The 22,965-nt window shown below is 43.7% G+C and overlaps 1 protein-coding gene and 1 pseudogene across 2 annotated transcripts; one reads left to right on the forward strand and one right to left on the reverse strand.

The window, feature by feature from the left end:
- Positions 1-7,545: 7,545 nt before the first annotated feature.
- On the reverse strand, positions 7,546-8,076 carry LOC308415548 (ferritin heavy polypeptide-like 17E; the record flags this gene model as incomplete). The annotated part of the gene is made up of 1 exon (XM_080910587.1): positions 7,546-8,076. One exon carries the CDS (start codon positions 8,074-8,076, stop codon positions 7,546-7,548), a length of 531 nt encoding a protein of 176 aa, XP_080766713.1.
- A 6,415-nt stretch (positions 8,077-14,491) lies between these two features.
- On the forward strand, positions 14,492-15,512 carry LOC308415857 (ribonuclease H2 subunit B-like; annotated as a pseudogene). The gene has a single exon. The product of its transcript is annotated as a ribonuclease H2 subunit B-like (transcript).
- The last annotated feature ends 7,453 nt before the right edge of the window (positions 15,513-22,965 follow it).

Below are 22,965 nucleotides of genomic sequence, written 5' to 3' on the forward strand. Positions count from 1 at the left end.
TTCTCATGTTATTACTCATTGTCTTGAAGCGTGGAGTGCATGGGGCATACCTAAAGTGTTAAAAACAGATAATGATCCTGCCTATACTTCAGCAAAATTCAAGCAATTTTTCCATCACATGGGAGTTTCATTCCTGACAGGATTGCCTTATAATCCTCAGGGTCAAGACATCATTGAATGGGCTCATCGCACCTAAAGGTTTATTTAAACAAACAAAAAGGTGGAATTGAAGAGGTGCCCCCCAAACCCAAAATGGCCATTTCTACTATGCTTCTTACCTTAAATTTTTTAAATTTGGATGCTCATGGCCATTCAGCTGCCAAGCACCATGTACAATGGCCCGTTCCACCTAAAGAGTTAGTAAAATGGAAAGATGTCTTCACTGGTAATTGGAAAGGCCCAGATCCTATTTTAATATGCTCCAGGGGAGCTTTTTGTGTGTTTCCACAGGGAGAAGAAAGCCTGATTTGGATCCCAGAACGTCTAACACATCGAGTGCTACCAGAACAAGATGCTGTTCCACCTGCTTCTGATGAGCCTGTCCTGCATGACAATTCAAGTGGAGCCAAGTTGGGAGTTTCTGATGGTATTTCCAAAACCGATTCCCATTCGCCTTAATGCAAAACTATTTACTCCTTTGTTTGACACCATTAAAACCTTTGATGTACCGTACTTGCCCTTAGACACTGACTGAGATAGCAGGGTTAGGGGAAAATAGAACTTTTGCCTTATCAGGTAATTTTTGGCATGCTTTTGTGCGGAGAGACTGTGTTTCTGCTCTAGATGGTGTGCAAACTCCGTACTCAACAACAACATGACAAAGTGGTCATAGCACTAGCTCTTGCTGCACTCGAAATGGGCACCTCTCCCTCTGTTTGACTTAGTATGTTTAAGGAAAAGTGAAGGTTCTGTGTGTGGATAGCCCCTGCACCCTGAGCCTTCGAGGTATTGCACCATTATCGGGTGTCCTACACTAAGGCAGCCTTTGCACCCTGCAGGGCTTGTTCCCATTGCACGCAGGAAGCTACCTTACCCAAAATTATTGCTGATCATGGTCTTGAACCCTAAAGGTCCAACAAGAGCCTGATGGTTGATCGGGCATGTTTTTATTTAAGAGTAAAGGGGAAGATGTTGGGAGCCGTTTGTGCCTCACCAATAGATGGCGCCAGCTTCCCACCTATGATTCAGCTAACAGAGCCATTGCCCACCCCGAGAAATGTAGGGTGCATGGTAGTGCATATGTACCACAGACGTCACAGCCCGCTCTCGGGGCATACTAATGAGATACTGGAGGGCACCAATCAGGTAGCAACACGAGTCTCCTGGGCATATATAAGCAGTGGATTTTTCTTCCACGTGGTCCCCTGCTCAGAGTGCTGTACAATAAAGGTTGTTCGCAGAAGAATCCTTTTGTTACATGCCATTCCTGCACAGCTATTAGTTTGTTGCATATTGCTTTTATTTTGTTTAGGTATGGACCTTGGATTCCTGTTCTTTTGGAGACTTTTAACATGAAGGGGTGATGAATTTCATCAAATTCTTTCTCAGCATCTAGTGAGATGACCATGTGTTTTTTTTTTTTTTTTTTTTTCTTTGAGTTTGTTTATATGGTAGATTACATTGATGGATTTCCTTATATTAAACCATCCCTGCTCCCAGGGATGAATCCTACTTGGTCATGGTGAATGGTCGTTTTGATGTGTTCTTGGATTCAGTTTGTAAGGATTTTTTGAGTGTTTTTGCATCAATGTTCATAAGTGAGATTGTTCTGAAGTTCTCTTTCCTTGTAGGGTCTTTGTGTGGTTTAGGAACAAGGGTTATTGTGGCCTCGAAAAATGAGTTAGGTAGTGTTTTAACTGACTCTATTTTGTGGAATAGTTTGGAGAGTATTGGTTTTAAGTCATCAGTAAATATCTGATAAAATTCTGCACTGAACCCATCTGAACCTGAGCTTTCTTTGATTGGGAGGCTTTTGATGACTGCTTCTATTTCTTTAGGTGTTATGAGATTATTTAGATAGTTTACCTGGTCCTGGTTTAACTTTAGTATCTGGTATCTGTCTAGGAATTCATCCATTTCTTCCAGATTTTCCAGCTTTGTTGAGTATAGGCTTTTGTAGTAGGATCTGATGATATCTTGAATTTCCTCAGTTGCAGTTGTTATGTCTCCAATTTCATTTCTGATTTTGTTAATTCGGATACTCTCTTTTTGCCCTCTAGTTAGTCTCGATAAGGGTTTACCAATCTTGTTAATTTTCTCAAAGAACCAGTTCCTGGTTTTGTTGATTCATTGAATGGTTCTTTTTGTTTCTATTTGGTCTATTTCTGCCCTAAATTTGATTATTTCTTGCCGTCTACTCCTCTTGGGTGTATCTGCTTCCTTTTGTTCTAGAGCTTTCAACTGTGCTGTCAGGTTGCTGATGTAAGCTCTCTCCAGTTTCTTTTTGGAAGCACTTAGGGCTATGAGTTTTCCTCTCAGTACTGCTTTCATTGCATCCCATAGGTTTGGGTATGTTGTGTTTTCATTTTCATTGGATTCTAGAAAATCCTTAATTTCTTTCTTTTTTCTTCTTTGACCCTGCTATTGTTTAATACAGCATTGTTTAGTTTCAATGTGTATATGGGCTTTTTGTTGTCTTTGTTGCTATTAAAGACCAGCCTTAGACCATGGTGATCTGATAGGATGCATGGGGGTATTTCAATCTTCTTATATCTATTGAGGCTTGTTTTGTGTCCGATTATATGGTCAATTTTGTAGAAGGTGCCATGAGGTGCTGAGAAGAAGGTGTATTCTTTTGTTTTAGGATGATATGTTCTGTAGATATCTATTAACTCCAATTGGTTCATAACCTCTGCTAGTTTCACTGTTTCCTTGTTCAATTTCTGTTTTCATGATCTGTACATTGATGAGAATGTGGTGTTGAAGTCTTTCACTATTTTTGTGTGGGGTGCAATGTATTTTTTGAGTTTTAGTAGGGTTTCTTTTATGAATATGGGTGCTCTTGTATTTGGAGCATATATGTTAAGGGTTTAGAGTAACTCCTGACAAATTTTCCCTGTAATGAGTAAAAATTGTCCTTTCTTATCTTTTTTGATAACTTTTGGTTGAAAATCTACTTTATTCGATATTAAAATGGCCACTCCAGCTTGTTTCTTGGGTCCATTTGCTTGGAAGGTTTTTTTCCCAACCTTTTACTTTGAGATAGTGTCTGTCTTTGTCTCTGAAATGTGTTTCCTGTATGCAGCAAAATGCTGGATTCTTTTTATTTATCCAGTCTGATGGCCAATATCTTTTTACTGGTAAATTGAGTCCATTTATGTTAACAGATATTAAGGAATAGTGGTTGCTGTTTCCTGCTATTTTTGCTTTCAGAGGTAGAATTGTGCCTGTGTTTCTTTCTTCTTTTGATTTTCTTGCTCAGGTATTTTCTTGTTTTTACTAGGATATAGTTTCCCTCCTTGTATTGGGTTTTCCACCTATAATTTGTTGTAGTGTTGTGTTTGTGATCAGATATTGTGTAAATTTAGTTTTGTCTTGGAATATCTTGGTCTCTCCATCTATGATGGTGATTGAGAGTATTGCTGGGTATAGCAGCTTGGGCTGGCACTTGTGCTCTCTTAGGGTCTGCATGATGTCTGTCCAGGCTCTTCTAGCTTTCATAGTCTGTGTTGAGAAGTCAGGTGTGATTCTTATTGGTCTGCCTTTGTATGTTACACGACATTTTTCCCTTACTGCTTTTAGTATTCTTTCTTTGCTTTGGGCACTTGGCGTTTTGACTATTATGTGTAAGGAAGAGTTTCTTTTCTGGTCCAACCTATTTGGAGTTCTGAAGGCTTCTTTTATTCTCATGGTCTTCTCACTCTTAAGGGTAGAGAAGTTTTCTTCTATGGTTTTCTTGAAGATATTTACTATGCCTCTTAGTTGATTTTCTTCACCCTCTTCTATTCCTATTATCCTTAAGTTTGGTGCTCCCATTGTGTCTTGGATCTCCTGGACATTTTGGGTTAGGAGCTTTTTGGTTTTTGCATCATCTCTGTTTTGTCTATATTTTCAATGTTGTCTTCGGCCCCCCGAGATTCTCTCTTCCATCTCTTGTAGTCTGTTGGATATGCTTGCATCTGTGACTCCTGATTTCTTTTTATAGATTTTCTACCTCTAGGGTTGTCTCTTTTAGTGTTTTATTTATTGATTCCATTTCAATTTTAAATTTTTCTTCCATTCCTTCATCTCTTTGGTTCTGTTTTCCTCTAGTTCCTTGAGTTCTTTGAGTGTTTTTCTTTTTTCCTCTTTAAAAGCTTCTGTTTCTTTTTGCTTATCCTCCTGTTCTTGTTTAAGGATCTCTATCATCATCTTCAGGTAGGATTTCAGGTCTGAGTCTTCTTTTTCGGGAGTGCTTGGCATTCTGTTGTTTGCTGTGATGGGAGAGCTGGGTTCTGGTGTTGTCAGGTTGTCTTGGTTTCCATTGGGTAAGTTCTTTCGCTTTTCTCTAGCCATCTTGTTTTCTGTGATTATTCGTGGTCTTGCTGTCAGTGATTGGTTCTCATCTCTCCCTTGTACCTGGCCTGTGTCCCTGGATCTCCGCTGCTCCTGGTGGCAGATGGCCTGAGAGCCTGTTCTGCACGCACAGGCCACCACGTGGAAACAGACACCCTAAGGCAGGGTTTCTGCTCCCCTTAACCAATCGGTGAGGGGAGAGCGCATGTCCTGAGCGCTCAGCACAGACCTCTCTGCCCCCAGGCTACTCACAGCGCAATCTCACCAGGCCTGTGTCCCTGGATCTCTGCTGTTCCTAGTGGCAGATGGTCTGAGCACTTCTTCTGCACGCATGGGCCCTCTGGTTGGAAACTGAGACCCTAAGGCAGGGTTCCTTCGTCCCTGAATCAATGCGGGGGGGGGGGAGGCCCTTTCAGAGCACTTGGCACAGTGCGCCTTCTCACCAGGCCTGTGTCACTGGATCTCCGGTGTTCCTGGTGACAGATGCCCTATGTGCCTGTTCTGCACTCATGGGCCTCGGGGAGGAAACAGACACCCTAAGACAGGGTTCCTGCTTCCCTGAGCCAATGGGGGGGGGGCACTTTCTGAGAGCTTAGACCAGACCTCTCAGTTCCCCTGGTACTTGGAGCGCCTTCTCACCAGGCCTATGTCCCTGTATCTCCGCTGCTCCTGGTGGCAGATGGCCTGAGAGCCTGTTCTGCACGCACAGGCCACCACGTGGAAACAGACACCCTAAGGCAGGGTTTCTGCTCCCCTTAACCAATCGGTGAGGGGAGAGCGCATGTCCTGAGCACTCAGCACAGACCTCTCTGCCCCCAGGCTACTTACAGCGCAATCTCACCAGGCCTGTGTCCCTGGATCTCTGCTGTTCCTAGTGGCAGATGGTCTGAGCACTTGTTCTGCACGCATGGGCCCTCTGGTTGGAAACTGAGACCCTAAGGCAGGGTTCCTGCGTCCCTGAATCAATGCGGGGGGGGGGGGGAGGCCCTTTCAGAGCACTCGGCACAGTGCGCCTTCTCACCAGGCCTGTGTCACTGGATCTCCGGTGTTCCTGGTGACAGATGCCCTATGTGCCTGTTCTGCACTCATGGGCCTCGGGGAGGAAACAGACACCCTAAGACAGGGTTCCTGCTTCCCTGAGCCAATGTGGGGGGGGGGGGCACTTTCTGAGAGCTTAGACCAGACCTCTCAGTTCCCCTGGTACTTGGAGCGCCTTCTCACCAGTCCTATGTCCCTGTATCTCCGCTGCTCCTGGTGGCAGATGGCCTGAGAGCCTGTTCTGCACGCACGGGCCACCACGTGGAAACAGACACCCTAAGGCAGGGTTTCTGCTCCCCTTAACCAATCGGTGAGGGGAGAGCGCATGTCCTGAGCGCTCAGCACAGACCTCTCTGCCCCCAGGCTACTCACAGCGCAATCTCACCAGGCCTGTGTCCCTGGATCTCTGCTGTTCCTAGTGGCAGATGGTCTGAGCACTTGTTCTGCACGCATGGGCCCTCTGATTGGAAACTGAGACCCTAAGGCAGGGTTCCTGCGTCCCTGAATCAATGCGGGGGGGGGGGAGGCCCTTTCAGAGCACTCGGCACAGTGCGCCGTCTCACCAGGCCTGTGTCACTGGATCTCCGGTGTTCCTGGTGACAGATGCCCTATGTGCCTGTTCTGCACTCATGGGCCTCGGGGAGGAAACAGACACCCTAAGACAGGGTTCCTGCTTCCCTGAGCCAATGTGGGGGGGGGCACTTTCTGAGAGCTTAGACCAGACCTCTCAGTTCCCCTGGTACTTGGAGCGCCTTCTCACCAGGCCTATGTCCCTGTATCTCCGCTGCTCCTGGTGGCAGATGGCCTGAGAGCCTGTTCTGCACGCACGGGCCACCACGTGGAAACAGACACCCTAAGGCAGGGTTTCTGCTCCCCTTAACCAATCGGTGAGGGGAGAGCGCATGTCCTGAGCGCTCAGCACAGACCTCTCTGCCCCCAGGCTACTCACAGCGCAATCTCACCAGGCCTGTGTCCCTGGATCTCTGCTGTTCCTAGTGGCAGATGGTCTGAGCACCTGTTCTGCACGCATGGGCCCTCTGGTTGGAAACCGAGACCCTAAGGCAGGGTTCCTGCGTCCCTGAATCAATGGGGGGGAGGCCCTTTCAGAGCACTCGGCACAGACCTCTCTGTTCCCCAGTTACTTAGTGTGCTGTCTCACCAGGCCTTTGTCCCTGGATCTCCGGTGTTCCTGGTGGAAGATGCCCTAAATGCCTGTTCTGCACGCACGCATGGGCCAAGGGTGGAAACAGATACCCTAAGGCAGGGTTCCTGCTCCCCTGAACCAATCCGGGGTGGCACACTTTCCGTGTGCTCAGCACAGACCTCTCTGCTCTCTGGTTACTTAGAGCGCTGTCTCTCCAGGCCTATGTCCCTAGATCTCCCAATAATTTATTTATCCACTTGGCACTCCCATTGCTGCCCCCACAGGCTTTGTTTCATACACACCCTCCTCTCCTCTTCCAACCCCTCCACCCATCTGGACATCCAAACCACAAAATAAAGGGAATGACTATGGAGTTAGACTCCTAACTACCAATTTTAAAACTCAGCGAGATCCACATTGACTTACTATATTCCACAGTGAGAGGGATTTTTCCTGCTGTTGTAATTTTATGGGGCTGTCTCCTATAGCTCAGGAGGGTGTCCACCTTGCTGTATAGCAGAGGATGGCATTGAATGCTTGACATTCCTCCCTCCATCTCCACAGTGCTGTGATTTCAGGTGGGCCCCACCATATCTGTGTTTACTGCCATGGCTGGGATGTATTCCACAGTTTCCTGAAACCCAGGTAAGCACTGTAACAAGCTATACCCAGAGTTCCTAAAGTTAAAGTTTAAACATCAAATTGATTCTTTAATTTTGCATCAAACCAACAACTTTTATTTTAAACAACAATCAAACAGAAACAGAAAACATGTGAACTTTGCTTCAAACCCAACATGAACCTCAGGTGTAATGACCAAAGGAAGACCCCATGGTAGTGGGGACACCCCAGTTCAGTCCACTTGAAGCTTAGGACAGGCTAAGCTTGTCAAAGAGGAAATCAGCCAAGCTATGCTCTTGGGCCCCCATCTGGCGCAGGTTGGTCAGGTAGCAGCCTACCTCCTTCACAACTTCGACCTGCTGACCAAGGCAATTTTGCTCCAGGAAGTGGCAGAGGTGGGCGTCGCCTTTTTCCTTGGCCACTTGGTGCATGTTCAGCAGGCTCTGGTTGATCATCATCTCCATTTGCAAGGCGCACTCCATGGCCTGAATGCCATCTTGCCAGGTGTCGCATTCTGGTCTCTCGATGTCCTGGAAGGAGATACAGCCTCCACGCGCATTCTGCAGGTTCATGAACATCTCGGCACTGGCCTGGCTCTTGTGTGACTTGCTCAAGAAGAAACGCTTCAAGTTCTGCTGGGCCATTTCATCACGGTCAAAGTAGACGGCCATAGACATGTATACATAGGAGGCATAGAGGCGCTGCTGGATCTGGGTGTTAACAACATCCTCGCAGTGCCAGTCATAGTTCTGTAGAACTCGAGAGGGCGCTTCGGCCATGGCAGAGGCTTGTCCCAACAACAGTCCCAACAACAGTCCCAACAGTTCCCTACCTGCTCAGAGGGGCAGGGCAGTCACAAAGAACAAGTCCCAAAGTCTCTCAGAAAAGATGAACAGCCGAGCGTTCGGCAGGAAGGCCGCAGGCCGCTCTGAACCAGCCGCAGGCCGCTCTGAACCAGCCACAGGCAGCTCCGAAGAAGCCCGAGGCGGCAACTGAGGCGCAGGCTCCGCCCACTGACACGGGATTAAAGCGCCAGGGCTTACAGGAAGAGGCGGGACCTCAACGGACATCTGTGCTAGCATCCAATCATGACGTTGTAGCAGCACCAGGGCTTATGGGAGAGGGTGGAGCATAAGCGGAAGTGACCCGTGGCACCTAATGAAAACAGTCTTTTAGCCCCAGAAGTTGTGGTTTGGAGCAAGTCATCAACGGAATGACTGATAACACCCAATGAGGACAACCTTTCATCTCCATAGCTTTTTGGAGCAGATGGGTGATCAACGGAATTTATTGTTGGCACCCAATGATGACATCGTTTCCGCCCTAGGGCTTTCAAAGGGGCGGGGCACCACCTAAAACTACTGTTGGCACCTAATGATGACATCATTTTCCCCAGACGTACTAGGAGAAGGCAGTGCATCAACAGAGATGATTGTTGGCTCCCAATGATGACATCACCACAGATCCTGGGCTGTTCGAGGGGGCGAGTCATATGTGTGAATTTCCACAGCTTCCAGGCGAACTGGGCACTGATTGACCTACACTGTAGGTTTTAATAGACTATATTAGTAAACTCCGATGTTTTAGACTAAATCCTTTGTATGGTTTATAAATCAGTTTCTCTGATTAGTTCCACAATGTTTTTTCTCTCAACCTTCCGATGTTTGCTTTCATTAGTTAAATTTAATATCCTAAAGCTTTATATGAATGACAGTGTTCGTCAATGACCTCAACTACTATTCACCTAATCCTTTGATTCCAGGGTCAAGGGTGAGATTGAAAAGTCTGTCCCGTGCCATCAGTAAAGCAGGAAACCTTCATTTCCTATTCAAGATGGGTTTTCAGTAATTAAATGAAACTTGTTTTCGTTAATGTGTACAGCAGCTGACAAAACAGCCGCTCTCATGCCTTTCTCAATATGGCTATTCGTGGCAATTCATGCCTGTACTGTTCAATCATTCTTTTTATTTCATTTTATTCTTGGTCACTTTATATCCCAGCCACTGCCCTCTCCCAGTCACAGCCTCCCAGAATCCTTTCCCTATTCCCCCTGTCCTTCTCCTCTGGGCAGATGGAGGCCACGTGTGCAGCCCTGCAATCTGGAACTTCAAGTCTCTTGGAGGCTAGGTGCTTCCTCTCCAACTGAGGCCACACAAGTCAGCCCGCTAGATAAACATGTCTTGCAGACAGGAAACAACTTTTGGGATGACCCCAGTTCCAGATATTTGGGCCACACATGAAGACCAAGCTGCACATCTGCTACATATGTGTGAGGAGGCCTGGGTACAGACTAAGTATGCTTTTTTTATTGGCGGTTCAGTCGCTGAGAGCCCCAAGGGTCCAGGTTTGTTGGCTCTGTTGATCTCCCTGTGTTGTTTTGTTTTTGTTTTTCCCCTTAGATGCCAAAAACCTTCTTTGTTGCAGATTCCCATTCATTCTCATGGCCACCTGGTCCTGTCGCATGTTCCTCCCCACACGTGATCCTGAGTCTCCCCATTCCCCTCCTTTGTATTACCATTCCAGAAGGGAGGAAAGGAAGCCCAGTGAGGAGATACTGCATCGAAGCTAGACCAAAAGCCTGCAAGTCAAAGTCCAATTCTGCATCTCCGTGTCTGATGTCAAAGGGCTCTTCAGATCTCCAACTCCTTTTAGCCTTGTTAACTACAATACACCAAACTCTCTTGGGCTGGTTTCACTTCCTGTTAGCCTTTTCTCTCAGCAAGTATAAGGTAGCTCTGTCATCTCTAAACCTGGAGTCTCCAAGGTAATCCAAGTTTAACCTTCACAGCTTAATTCAATGGCCTTTCTATATCTCCACGCAGGGACACTTCTCTGACACATTCATGGCCTGGGCAGTTCCCTTTACCTGCAGGGGGAGATTCCACAATCTTCATCTGAATCCTTGCCTCTAAAGCTAGAATCATATTGGCTACACTGCCAAGTTCTTCTGCATGCTGGTGCTGGAACATAGCCCCCTCGTTCAAATACATTTTCACCTGATTTCCGTTGTTTACTGCCCAAGCTTGGCTATCCTAAAACTCATTCTGTAGACCAGGTTGGCTTGAACTTAGAGACTTATCTGCCTCTACCTCCCACGTGCTGTTATTAAAGGCATATCTCACCACATGTTGCTCTAAACTTTTCTTTAAATCTTCTTTACAGTTTGGAAGCTTACCTGCATGAGGTCTTGTCCTGAGCTCATTGCTCCCTTTATTACATGTAGCATGAGTCTTTTATGAAAACTTTTATCTTCTTGGGCATCACATTTACCTCCATTAACCACCATGGTGCTCATTTTCTCCTCAAACAGTGTATTTTCTATGTTTCCTTACTCAACTTACTCATTTTCATTTTAGACCTGAGTAAGACCACTAATAATCAAATGACAGTGTCAATACTAGACTGATTTGACATTTTCTCTGCTAATGCCGACAATTAATCCAACTCTCTTCACCTTGTCCTCAGGAAGATTTAAAAAAATACCAGGAAGCAGCCACATTATTCCAAGAAGTATCACAATGGTTTTTAGGCTAGTACTAGAGTTTCTTACCCGACACTTCTTACGCTGGATCCCCACAATTATATCTCTCTTAATACTAACTTCAGTGCTCCTACTGGGATAGTCCATTGAGCTCCAATTAATGTGTTCAGACTGCTTTCCCAAACCAGGGTCCACATTTTACCAACAAACCACTTGGTTGAATTTCTCAGAACAATACTCTGCTCCTTGGCACCAACTTCTGTGTTAGCCACTACTCTATTGCTGTGAACAGACATCAGGGCCTCAGCAACTCTTATAAGAGATACCAACCTGCAAGTAAACATATCAACCTCACTGCCCACCAGTGTAAATCTTCTCAGATTTTAGATTTATGGCTGAATCTAAAACAGTCATAAGAGATTTCAGTCTTGATCTGTCCATGAGCACAGTCAAATGGTTTCTTTAAACATCTGTGATCTCAGATGTATCTGTTCCCCAAAGTGATCCACAGAGCAGAACTTTAGCCATCACTAAGAAGCTTTAGAAATACAGATTCTGGGAAGGTCAGGGTGCAGGGGAGGAAGGCTCTGGTGGGCAGTGATGGGGGCATACAATGGGGAAGTAAAGCTAAGCACCCTGTGGAGAGACAGGGAGATTGGCAGAGATGGGAGCCCTGGTGGTGCAGGAGAGATGGCTGGGAGAAGCAGTTGTTTGGAAGAGATGCTGGAGACAGGCAGGGAGATACTGCTGATCATGGCACTGGAGTCACTGGTGATGCTGGGGGCTTACAGGCTGTGGATGCACTGGGGGCAGCATGGTAAGTGTTGGGGACCAAAGGCAGGCAAGGAGGGACCAAAGGCAGGCAAAGAGAGCCCAGTGGCCAAGCTGCTGCTAATGAAGAAGCAGGAATTGAGCCTGCACCAATGCATGGAGCCTGCACACAGCAAGCACATCCTGCTCGCAGTAAATGAGAAAGTCTTAGATATGACCAAAGGCAGCATGTTCTAAGGCCCCCCTGGACCATGTGCCATCTTCGCTGGCAAGGACACGTCCTTGGGCTGTCGACATTCTGCCTGGATAAGGATGCCCTTAGAAATGTGTATGATGACCTCTCAGATTTGAACTCAATACAGATGGAGTACATATTTCATGAATTAAAATGCAGTTTAAAAATATGTTGGATTATGTAGGCAGACTCCTAATGCCAGGGGAAGAGCCATCAGAGTACACAGACAAGGAGGACATCAAGAATCACAGTAAACAGGACTCAACTTTGTGAAGACCCAAAGCTGGGACCCTCAGAACTGCAATTTGTACCCCTTTCAGAGAATGTCAGTCTTTGGGTGTGATGCTCCTGCTGGGAGAAACATTTCACCAGAGTGTCCGAGATGCTGTGTTTAACCACGCAGATCTGAGTCTGAGGCATTGACTATGTTTCCAGGAGAATTTGGTGCAGTTGTTTGTAAAGTCTGGTGGGCTTCATCATCCTGAACAGGACCTTCTTAACTGCAAGAAAGTCACCAGGTTATTTTCGCCCCTCGCTCTCTCCCTTCCTTCCTCCCTCCCTCTCTCCCTCCCTCTCTCTTGGAAGAAAACAAAAAAGTATCAAAGACAACCAGAGAGGTATTTGAAACACGGTGGGCAGGTCTCTGGAAGAAGCAAGAGATCCTGTTTCATGGGCTGTGTTTTATCTGTATTAGGGAAGAGCCCTGGGCAGGGTCACATATTCATTTAAGAAGTTCAGGCTACTGAAACATTCAAACCTGAATTCCCAAAGGTCCCTTTGTTAGGAAAGAGGGGACAATGTCCTTTTAAGAAAGATTTGGAAGTTAGGGGCATTTCCAGTGGATTGAACTCATCAGTCCCCAGCTAAGATACTTTGAAATTAGTTTTATTTCTTTCTCTTCCTTCTGCAAGGTCAAATCAACATTAATTGTGCCTTATTTCACTTCCATAAACTGGACTTACTCTTTGGGATAGCCCCTCTGAAGTCAGAAGTCACTCCAGGCAGCATTGAGATGGAGGCTGATGTCATGCTGTGTGTAGGATGGAAGAGGAGAGCTCAGTGGTCACTGCCATGTGTTCGTATGCAAACATCGCTAGCATCGTGATGGCCAAATGCATCCCCTGAGCCTTTCTCTTTCCAAAGAAAAACTGATAAACCAACACCTCTTCTCCAACAGCTACCTAAATTTAGGAGTCTGACCCTCCCATGTCACAGGTGTGGGTGAGCGGGGCCTCGGGATGGATGTCTGTGAGTAAGTTTGGATGTCTGGGAGAGCACCACCTTGGGAAGGACACTTCCTGCGGTGTTGTAAACACGAGTACCATTTTAATAAAGCATGTACAATAAACCAAATAAGCTCTAGTTGGACTCTAACTGCAGATCTGTGAGCCAGTGTATCCTATACTGAGAAGACAGCACTCAATTCAGGATGAGAGAGAAATAATCTTAAAAGTGAAAATCGGGCCCTGATCAGCCAAGCTCTACATGTCCCGTGCTCAGTGCCATGCTCAGGCAGGTTGACCCTGGTGGAGGTTTCAGGTAAGAAGAAACATTACAGTGTGCAGTGTGTGTTCAGGCACCAGCCTTCCAAGCAGGAACTAAAGTAAACACAGTATTGTGCTCATAGCCAGTAAATCCCTTTCTTGTTAGTTTGAAAGATTCTATTTCAAAGCCTGCTTAGGTCAGGTGTGGGCTTCATGGTCAATGATGGATTCTTGGTCAAGGACAAATTCCTATTACGGAGAAAAACCCCAAATGGGTAGCATCAAAAGACTCGTTCCTGATGGGCACAGTCCAAGCAGACGCCATCAGGATGTGTGATCATGAGCACAAGGGTACCAGGTGCTCCTCTCAGCATAGTGGAATAATCTCCAATAAAGTGTGCTTTTCACCAGCTTCTAGCTGCAGAATTTCTTGGAGAGTGAAACATGCTGGTTCATGTAAAGTACTTTCTAAAAGCAAATTGTTTTACATATATATTCTCTGATTCCATTAATTGGCATATCTGACAGGTGACAGGGAGCAACATTAAGACTTGAGAAGCTCAAGCTTCAATATAAGGTATTTCCTAACGTCCCCGGTACCAGATGAGGGCCCGATGACAGTGTATACTTAAATTGCCCAAGTAGGACTTCTCCTCTATTAGGAACACTTTAAAAATGTTTTATGTATTTTTAATTTTATGTGCGTGAGTGTGTAGCTGAACATATTTCTGATGTACCATGTGCATGCAATGCCCAAGTAGGCCAAGATAAACTCATTCAGAGGGAAGCAAAGTGAGTCACAGTCACAATGCAAATGTGGCCTGCTCTTGCTAGAGTGCACACAGCCAGCCTGCCTTAAGGCTCCTTTCACTGATAGAGCCCTGTAAATGAGTCTTCTTGCTTAAGTGTGTGTCTGACACAAAGGAGATCTGTCTGCCTCTGCCTCCCAAATGTTGGAACTAGTGGCATGTCTACCACACCCATCATCTTTTCTTATGTCTGTTTGTGTGTGTGTTTTCTTTTATGTGTTTGTGTGTGTGTTTGTCTAGTTATTATTTAAATTATTATTTGCCAAGGGCCTTTTTTTTCTGGTCCAATCTACATGCTGATCTGTATGCTTCGTGTATACTTACAGGCATCTCCATCTTTAGGGTTTGTAAATTTTTCTTTCATGATTTATTTGAAAATATTTCGCCTCCGTGCCACTTCCAGCGGCATGCGACATGGCCGGAGTCCGGGACCGCAGGGAATTGGCTGTCAGTCAGCTAGTGTTTCTACTTCCAGAATATTTAAAAGATGCCTCGAAGAAGAAGAGCGGCCTCCTGTTTCTAAAGCTGGCCAACCCGCACTCAGGTGAAGGAGCCACTTCCTTAATTGATGTGTGTCTATAGCAGCTGTTTGAAATAAAGGTTTTCAAGGAAAACCACCTCGGTTTATCAATCAGTCTGCTTAGTCAGGGGGCCTTCTCCATTTTGCTACACCAATGGATCCTTTATTTCTGTTCCTTCACTATCCCATTAAGGCTGGCAAAGAGGGGAAGTATCAGCCCTTGGATTAGGTTGTAGTGGATGACATGTTTCCAGATTGTACCTTGCTACTGAGATTTCCTGGGCTTGAGAATCCCTTCGGCATGTGACTGAGGAAAAAGAAGTGAACAGAAAGAGGTACTATAAGTACAACCCAGAGAGGACACTGGAGTGGCTGGAGAAGGTCAAACAAAGTGTGGCAGCACTGAAAGACAATAATGTCCATGTTGGAGACCGGGTACAGTCCTCTGCAGATTTCCCTGGTGCTCAGGCTTCCAAGGACAAGGAAGAAGATTATGTCTGATATGCCCATGGTCTGAACTCTGATTTCGTCCCTAAAGAATTAAGTGATGCTTTGTCAATGTTCTTGAAGCTTCCGGAACTCCCAGCTTCATCGCCGAACCCTCCATCAAAGAAACGAAAGTTATCAGCTGAGCCGGTAGAAGCACGAGAAGATTACACTAAGTTTAACACTAAAGACTTGAAGGCCAGCAAGAAAAATAGCAAAATGACTGCAGCTCAGAAGGCTTTGGCTAAAGTCGACAAGAGTGGGATGAAAAGTATTGATGCTTTGTTTGGTACAAAAAAAAATTTGGAAAGATTTGAAGCATTGAAAATAAAGCCCAGTGAAGCAGAAACGGAAGTTTGCCTCTTCCCTATTCTGTCGTGTCTCTTCTTGCTGCTGACCCCAACTCTAAGTCACTCCGCTGAGAACTGAGGTGCTTTCACATCCTGCCGACACTTGCCGGACTGTGACTTTGTGTCTGACACACACAATCGCTGTGGGAAAGTGATTGTGTGAGCCGCTGCCGGGGCCTTTGGATCATTTGCTGTAATGAAAAGTCATCAAGTGAACAGGCGTGGCTGGCGCCCAGCATTCCCTGCTCTGTCCTGCGTGGCTCCAGCTGAAATGAGCTGGACAGCTAAACTACATTTTGGTGAATTTAAAAATTAGCCATATCTTTGTTATGAATTCATGTTCTTTGTTAAAAACATCAATAAAGCAAAATAGCAATCTCTCTCCTTTCCATTACACAGTCACAACTAAGTAATTTTCTTAAAATAAAAATATTTTCAAGAATACTAAAAAAATATTTACTGGGCATTTGAAATGGGTTTCTTCTCTTTTCTTTAGTCCTATTATTCTTAGATTTGTCTTTTTATTGTATCCCAGTTACCTGGATGTTTTCTGAAAGTAGTTTAAAATTTAACATTTTGAGTGATGTTTCTATTTCTTTTTTTCCCTCAATGAATAACATATTTATTTAAAACACAAGGTGATCTAATGACTGGAGAAGTCACAAGAGGGAGACACAGGAGCAGGAAATGACATATATTGAGTACTCCGTACACACATCATATACAAAAGAGGTAGATAGGGACAGATGAGACCCCGAAGAACTAAACAAAATCTGCACAAGTTAGACTTTATAACAAAAATTTTAAGCCTGCTAGAAGGAAAATAAACTACAATATAGTTCATTTTAAAAAACAAAACAAATACTTTAAAAGTTGTGCTTAACATCAGAGAATGCTACACACCATCAAATCTTAGAGCGCAGATGTGCCCCAGGGAAGACAGTGTGAGTACCTGGAGTCCTCTCTGAGAAAGCCATGGCCAGCACTCAGAGCTCCTCCCAGACACGGCCCAGCATCCGCAGCAAGCTCCTTCTGAGCACAGGATCCGCAGCTGCTGACTCACCTCCGGACGATCATACATGGCTTTTGTCTGATCGTCTTCTTCGAGTTTTCTGATTTCATTTTTTTAAACAATTTATGGTTTCACGAATTGCTTTTAATTTCTCCTTAGGCTCTTCAATCTCAAAGCTTGTTTTTTTTTTTTGTTTTTTTTTTTTTTTTTTTTGTTTTTTGTTTTTTTGTTTTTTTGTTTTTTTGTTTTTTTGTTTTTTTTGTTTTTTTTTTTGTTTTTTGTTTTTCTTGGCAGCTTCTTATTTTTCTCTAGTTTTCACTTCAAGTTCTACAAATTCTGTTTCGTGCTTATAGGCTCCCAATGTTAGCGGGAGAGACGTTGTTAACAGTTGCTGCATCATTGTTGTTGGGTCTTGAAATATCTTTCTTCTTTCAAAAATACCAGGCAACCATAAGCTATTGGCTTACCATGGTAACCCCCTTCACTCTCCTGCCAGAGTCAGGCCCAAATTCTGCCATTCTCTTGAACACAGAGTTCCAGGGAAGGGGCCATGGCTTCCAAGGAAAGAGCTCAAGCCAGCAGGGTAGCTGCTCCTTTCACAGACCTGCTCCTTCCTGGTACCCCAGGAGGAGGGGTTCAGGGCAGAGGTGGGCGGGTCACCTGGGCTTGTGGCCAGAACATCCAACTCCTAAACACCATTCAGCCGTCCCCACCACCCCCCCGGGAACTTAATTCTTTGTGACCTGTTCCAGTCACATGTGAATGTGTGTCCAAGAAAATACACTCCTTTGTGATATGTTCCAGTCACATGTGAATGTGTGTTACAGGGAACCCACTCCTTTGTGGGGTGTTCCAGTCACATGAATGTTCGTTACACGGAACCCACTCATTTGTGAGGTGTTTCAATCACATGTGAATGTGTTCTACAGGGAACCCACTCTTTTGTGAGGTGTTTCAGTCACACATGAATCTGTGTTACAGGGAACCACTCCTTTGTGAGGTGTTTCAATCACATGTGAATGTGTGTTACAGGGAACCCACTCCTTTGTGGGGTGTTCCAGTCACATGTGAATGTGTGTTGCAGTGAACCCACTTTTGTGTGAGGTGTTCCAGTCACGTGAATGTGTGTTGCAGGGAACCCACTCCTTTTCGAGGTGACTCGAAAGGTGAATGTGTGTTGCAGGGATGCCATTTCTTTGATACAGTGCTTTAAAAAACAAGGTCATTCCTTCTGGTTTCCTATAAATCATTTCCCCTACTTGTGTTACATTGCTTCTCTGTTGTAACACTCACTGGTATTAGAAAGTTCTTGTTGTAAAGTGCTGCCTTATTCACTGTGTTCTCTCTTTCTCCTTCCTTCCTTCTTCCTTCCTTCTTTCCTTCTTTTTTTTCCTTCTTCCATGAGATTATTATTGTAGGACCTCAGCAGGACAGTGATTGAACAAGAATTTTATAGGAAAGCATGGAATACATGTCTGTAACTGAAGTGGTTCACACTGGCACCTTTAGGAAACACCAGCACATGTGACTCACAGTGATGTTTTGAAAAACAGATTTAATTCTGCTATGGAGAAATGAAAACTCCACTAACAACAATGCAGACCTGTTAAGTAATATGTCTCTGCTGTGCTTTGCATCCTGAAAGCAGTCCATAGACTTAAGCGCATGGACTAGGGAAGAGCAGCGTGAAAAGGGCAGTAGGATTGCAAGAGCAAGCACTTTCTGATCCCTATGCAACGACACAATTCTGCACTGTAGCAGAAGTACTGAATGATATACTGGATAGGACAGCAGGTGATGCACTGGATAGGACAGCAGGTGATGCACTGGATAGGACAGCAGGTGATGCACTGGATAGGACAGCAGGTGATATCGTCTTTAGAGAAGTGCAAGCGCTCAATGGCTGAACTTGATACACAAAGCAGTTCACTGTGGTTTCTTTGAAGACACACACACGTGACTCAAATGACTACAAAACCAACATTCTTCAACTGCAATAAAACCTAAATTCTGTCTGCTAGCAAGCAAACTGTTTTACTCACACAATTCTGAAGTCGCCTCCATCAGAACAGCAACAAATGTGATTCTAAGTACATCAAGATTATTAAGAACACAGTGGAGGGGGCCTAACAGATGGCTCAGTGGTTGAGAGCACTGGCTGCTCTTCCAGAGGTCCTGAGTTCAAGTCCCAACAACCAGATGGTGGGTGACAACCATCTGTAAGGGGATCTGATGCCCGCTCCTGGCATGCAGGTGTATGTGCCGCAGAGCACCCATATGTTGAATAAGCAAACAAACAATAAATGCACAGAACACAATGGAAGCTGCTCAGTGGTGGTCCACACCTTTAACCCCAGCACTTGGACGGCAAAGGCTTGTGGATCTCTGATTTCAAGGCAACCGAGCCAATTCCAGGGCAGCTAGGGATACACAGAGAAATTCTTTTTCAAAAACCAAAACAAAAAAGAACACAGTGGAAATTATAGTACTCTTACAACAGCAAGAACTTGGTTGTACCAGTGCAATTCAGAGAAATGTACCGTAACGTAAGAGATGATTATTTTATAGGAAAGTGGAGGACCTGAGAGTCCAATTGTGGCACTGAATCAGAAAACTCATAAAACTCCTTTGAACTTGTTTACATCAGAATTGAATGCACGTGTGCTTCTAATTTAAATGAAAATCAGGCTAATGCTCCAAATTATTTCAATTTATTCTGAATAAAGATTTGTTTTATTTACATATTCACTCAGACAGAGGATATTTTATGTTCTCTCTGAGAAATGAAATTCCAGGGCATCAAGCATAATATGTGAAGCAATGTGTAGTGGTTTCCCTATACATAATGGTGCAGGAGTTTGTCATATGTGATAGAGTCATTCTGAAATTTTTATAGAGAGGTCATCAAAGGGTTTTTTCATCATGAAGATTGTGACTTTGTCCCAGTATCAGAGAGACTGGGGCTATTTGGACTTACTTCTGATTGAAGAAATACTGGATCATTAAGGGATTTTGAAATTTGTGGAGCTAAAAGGACTGTTTTCTTCAGAAACAGTGCTCCAAGGCTCTGAGAGTCCTAGGGTAGCTGTAGTTTCTTGGCTGCCCTGGAAATAGCTCAAAGTACAGTCCTAAAGGTAGAAGATAACTGAAAATTCAAAAAAAGGAATGACCGAGTGGATTGTCTGGCCTTTTCCAACTACTCAGATTTAACTTGTACATAGAATCCCTCAGAGAGAACCTACCTCCGACTTGAAGTGATAAGGGGGCACTTACCAGGAAAAGAACACTAAGGGCCTTGGTGCAGCTACCCTTCAGTAACTAACAAACCAGGGTGGTCGGGGGAGAGTTTAGCAAGTAAGGGAAGAATGGAATGTTCAAGTTCAAGGTTCGATAGCATTAAGCACTTCACACCAGGGGCTGTGGACCTTTTGTTCCCCCTAAACACTAGTCACCCCAGGACATGCTGACTCATTGGAACACATCTGTATAAAGATGCTCAGAGTCTCTTCACATCCAGACACCATCTTCCCACATTCTGTTGGGCAGCTGTTTATTTAAATATGGGATTTATGTGCTACCCAGCTCTCCATCTCAAGTCTTCCTCAGTCTCTTTCTTCCATGACTATCCCTTGGGTCTTAATTCATTAACTTCGAAAATTTTCACTAGTTTATAAAGTAGCCATTAAAGTTAAAATTATCTATCTGTAATTTTTTTTCTCAAAGATCCCAGAACTTGAAGCACGTTTGCCCTTTGATTTCTAATATTATTTGTTTTTAAAAAGTGTCCCAATTAGATATATTATGCCACCAAGTAAAATTTCCAGTGTCAGAATTTGGTTATATCTTTTTGAGTCATTAGCCAGAGGAGGTCTTATTAACCCTCGCAAACATCAAACTCTATTGCCAAATCTGATGGTAAGGCTCTATTGCTAAAGCTACTACCTAATTGTGTCACAAACACAAAGACATGAAGATGATGCTCAAGTTAAGTTTCACCCTACTAACTAGCATCTGTTGTGCTAGCAGGATACTCTGCGTACCACTGGAGGACTATGGCAATCAGCACCCAGTTACAAGCTCTGTAACCTGTATTATCCAATCTACCTGTAAGATACACTGATACAATATTAGAATAACTGTTATTGGAGTAACCAAACACTTTTTAAAACTGAATGTAAGACTGACCTCACGAGATGGAACCAATGTCTGACAGAGTTAACGTAGCCAATAACCTGATACTTAGATAGGTCATGGGCTTAGGGGGAAAATCTAGTACTTTTATTCTGCTAAAAGAACATAGAAAGAAGTGACCCTGTCTTTGTTAGGGTTTTATTTCTGTGAAGACATACTATGGCCATGTAAACTCATATAAAGCATCAGGGGGCTCTAGCACATAATTTCCAACCCTGGAAGGCAGCTCCAAGTCAGTAAGAGAGTGGGATGTTGGCTACAAACCTGGTAGCTCAGGAATGGGCCTGCCACTCACCCCCACACACAGAAAGACGAAAAACCCCAAAGAGCTCAATGCGTTGATCTGCCAGGCTGGTGACAGTAGGAGAAAGAAGACCTGCTTGCACTGAGCCTCCTGACTCAGTCTCAGTGTCCAGCTCAGAAGAAAAGGAATTTGGAGCAATTGGAAATCAATCTCATTTTTTTTTCAAGGGAAATTGGAGATACTCTTTCCTGGAGCTAAGAGTAGCTTTAGGTATCTAGTCTCATCAGGCATATTTGAAATGGAGGTGTAGCCTGGACTACCTAAAATCTAATTATGAAAATAACGAACCTCTTGACTAACTCATCAGCCCTTTATACTATGGTAGCAAACACATTGTCACCTTTTAACTTGTTTGAAAATGGCATTTCAAAAATTATTTTTTTTAACAAAAGTTACTTAAAATATGATGTTTGGAAATTTATGATCTAATTAAGCCAGTGTGATCTTGTAACTAGTTGCTAGAAAAAAATAGTTAAAAATATTAAAGCCCTCTTCTCTCTTTCCTGTTTTTGAGGGAAAGAGAATTTACCTTTTAAAGCTGGAAAATGTGTGAATATATATACCAGTCAGTTTATATTTCATATAACTTTGCCTTAACTTAGCTGCACTTTATAGAGCCTCTTTTATATCTTTTATATGATATCCACCTTAGTGTTGGCTTTTTTTCTAGACATATTAAAACTTAGTGAAGGCAAGATAAAGTTTTCTTGTGCATGTGTCTTTTTAACTCATGATTTTTCCTCTTTAAATTTGTTGCCTTAATGTTCGCCTTGCACATCTATGCTGTCACCTTTAGAAAGGTTAAAAATACAGTTCAACATAATACTGGCTCTTTTGGTAACTCTTGTTCTTCTGACTGTCTTCCATACTCTCTCTCTCTCTCTCTCTCTCTCTCTCTCTCTCTCTATATATATATATATATATATATATATATATATATATATATATATATATATATACATATATACATACATACATACATACATACACACACATATCAGATTTTGTAACAACCAAATAAAGCTCTAGCAATAAAATGAAAAAAAGTTTACCTATGTGACAGTTTGTGTCTTGGATACCTACTTTGTTCTAATTATCTACTTTTTCTTCCTTTGTTCTTAAGTGATAAGATCTCATTGAGATATCCATGTTTGCCTCAAACTGAGGATCAACCAAGCTAACAGTGCCTTAGCTTCTTTGCATAGTGTGATTTCATTTAGGAACCACAACACTAAGTTTTTCTTCTTATTTCTTTTTTTTCTCTCTTATGACTTTATTTTTAAAAAAGAGGAATACATATACAGATTTCTAAAGGCATTTTGGCATAACACTATATAAATATATATTTGTCAGTACTTAATTCTTTTAGAGGTTTGATAGCATGCATTGAAATCTCACTAGTTACCATAAGCATAAAGTACATGTAGAACAGAACGTAACATGGAGACAGTGAGTTTTCTTGGTGTGTATAGATTAAACACACACAAAGATTAAATCTTTGAATAGTAAAAATTGCCACAAGGCTATATTCTTAGCTCTCGGATTATTAATGATTTAAGGTCCAGGTGTACCACACTCGGAGAGGGTGCTATACACTTATTTTTTTTCCCTAGGAAGGACTGAGGCTTTCACTTTTTAGCCTTTGTTTTGTTTTTTTTAAGCTTCATATGGTCTGTGAGTTGTTTCTGGGGTGTTCAGAGCTTTCTGGGGCTAGTATCCAATTATCAGTGACTGCATATTATGTCTGTTCTTTTGTGACTGGGTTAACTCACTCAAGATGATATTCTCTAGATGCACCCATTTTCCTAGGAATTTCATGAAGTCATTGTTTCTAATAGCTGAGTAGTACTCCATTGTGTAAATAAATGTACCACAATTTTTGTATCCACTCATCTACTGAAGGACATCTGAGTTCTTTCCAGCTTCTGGCTATTATAAATAAGGCTGTTATCAACATGGTGGAGCATGTAGGTTAGGGCATATTTGGGGTATATGCCCAGGAGTGGAATGGCTGGGTTTTCAGGT

Source organism: Micromys minutus, assembly GCF_963924665.1.
Source record: "Micromys minutus genome assembly, chromosome: X".
Taxonomy (NCBI): Eukaryota; Metazoa; Chordata; class Mammalia; order Rodentia; family Muridae; genus Micromys; species Micromys minutus.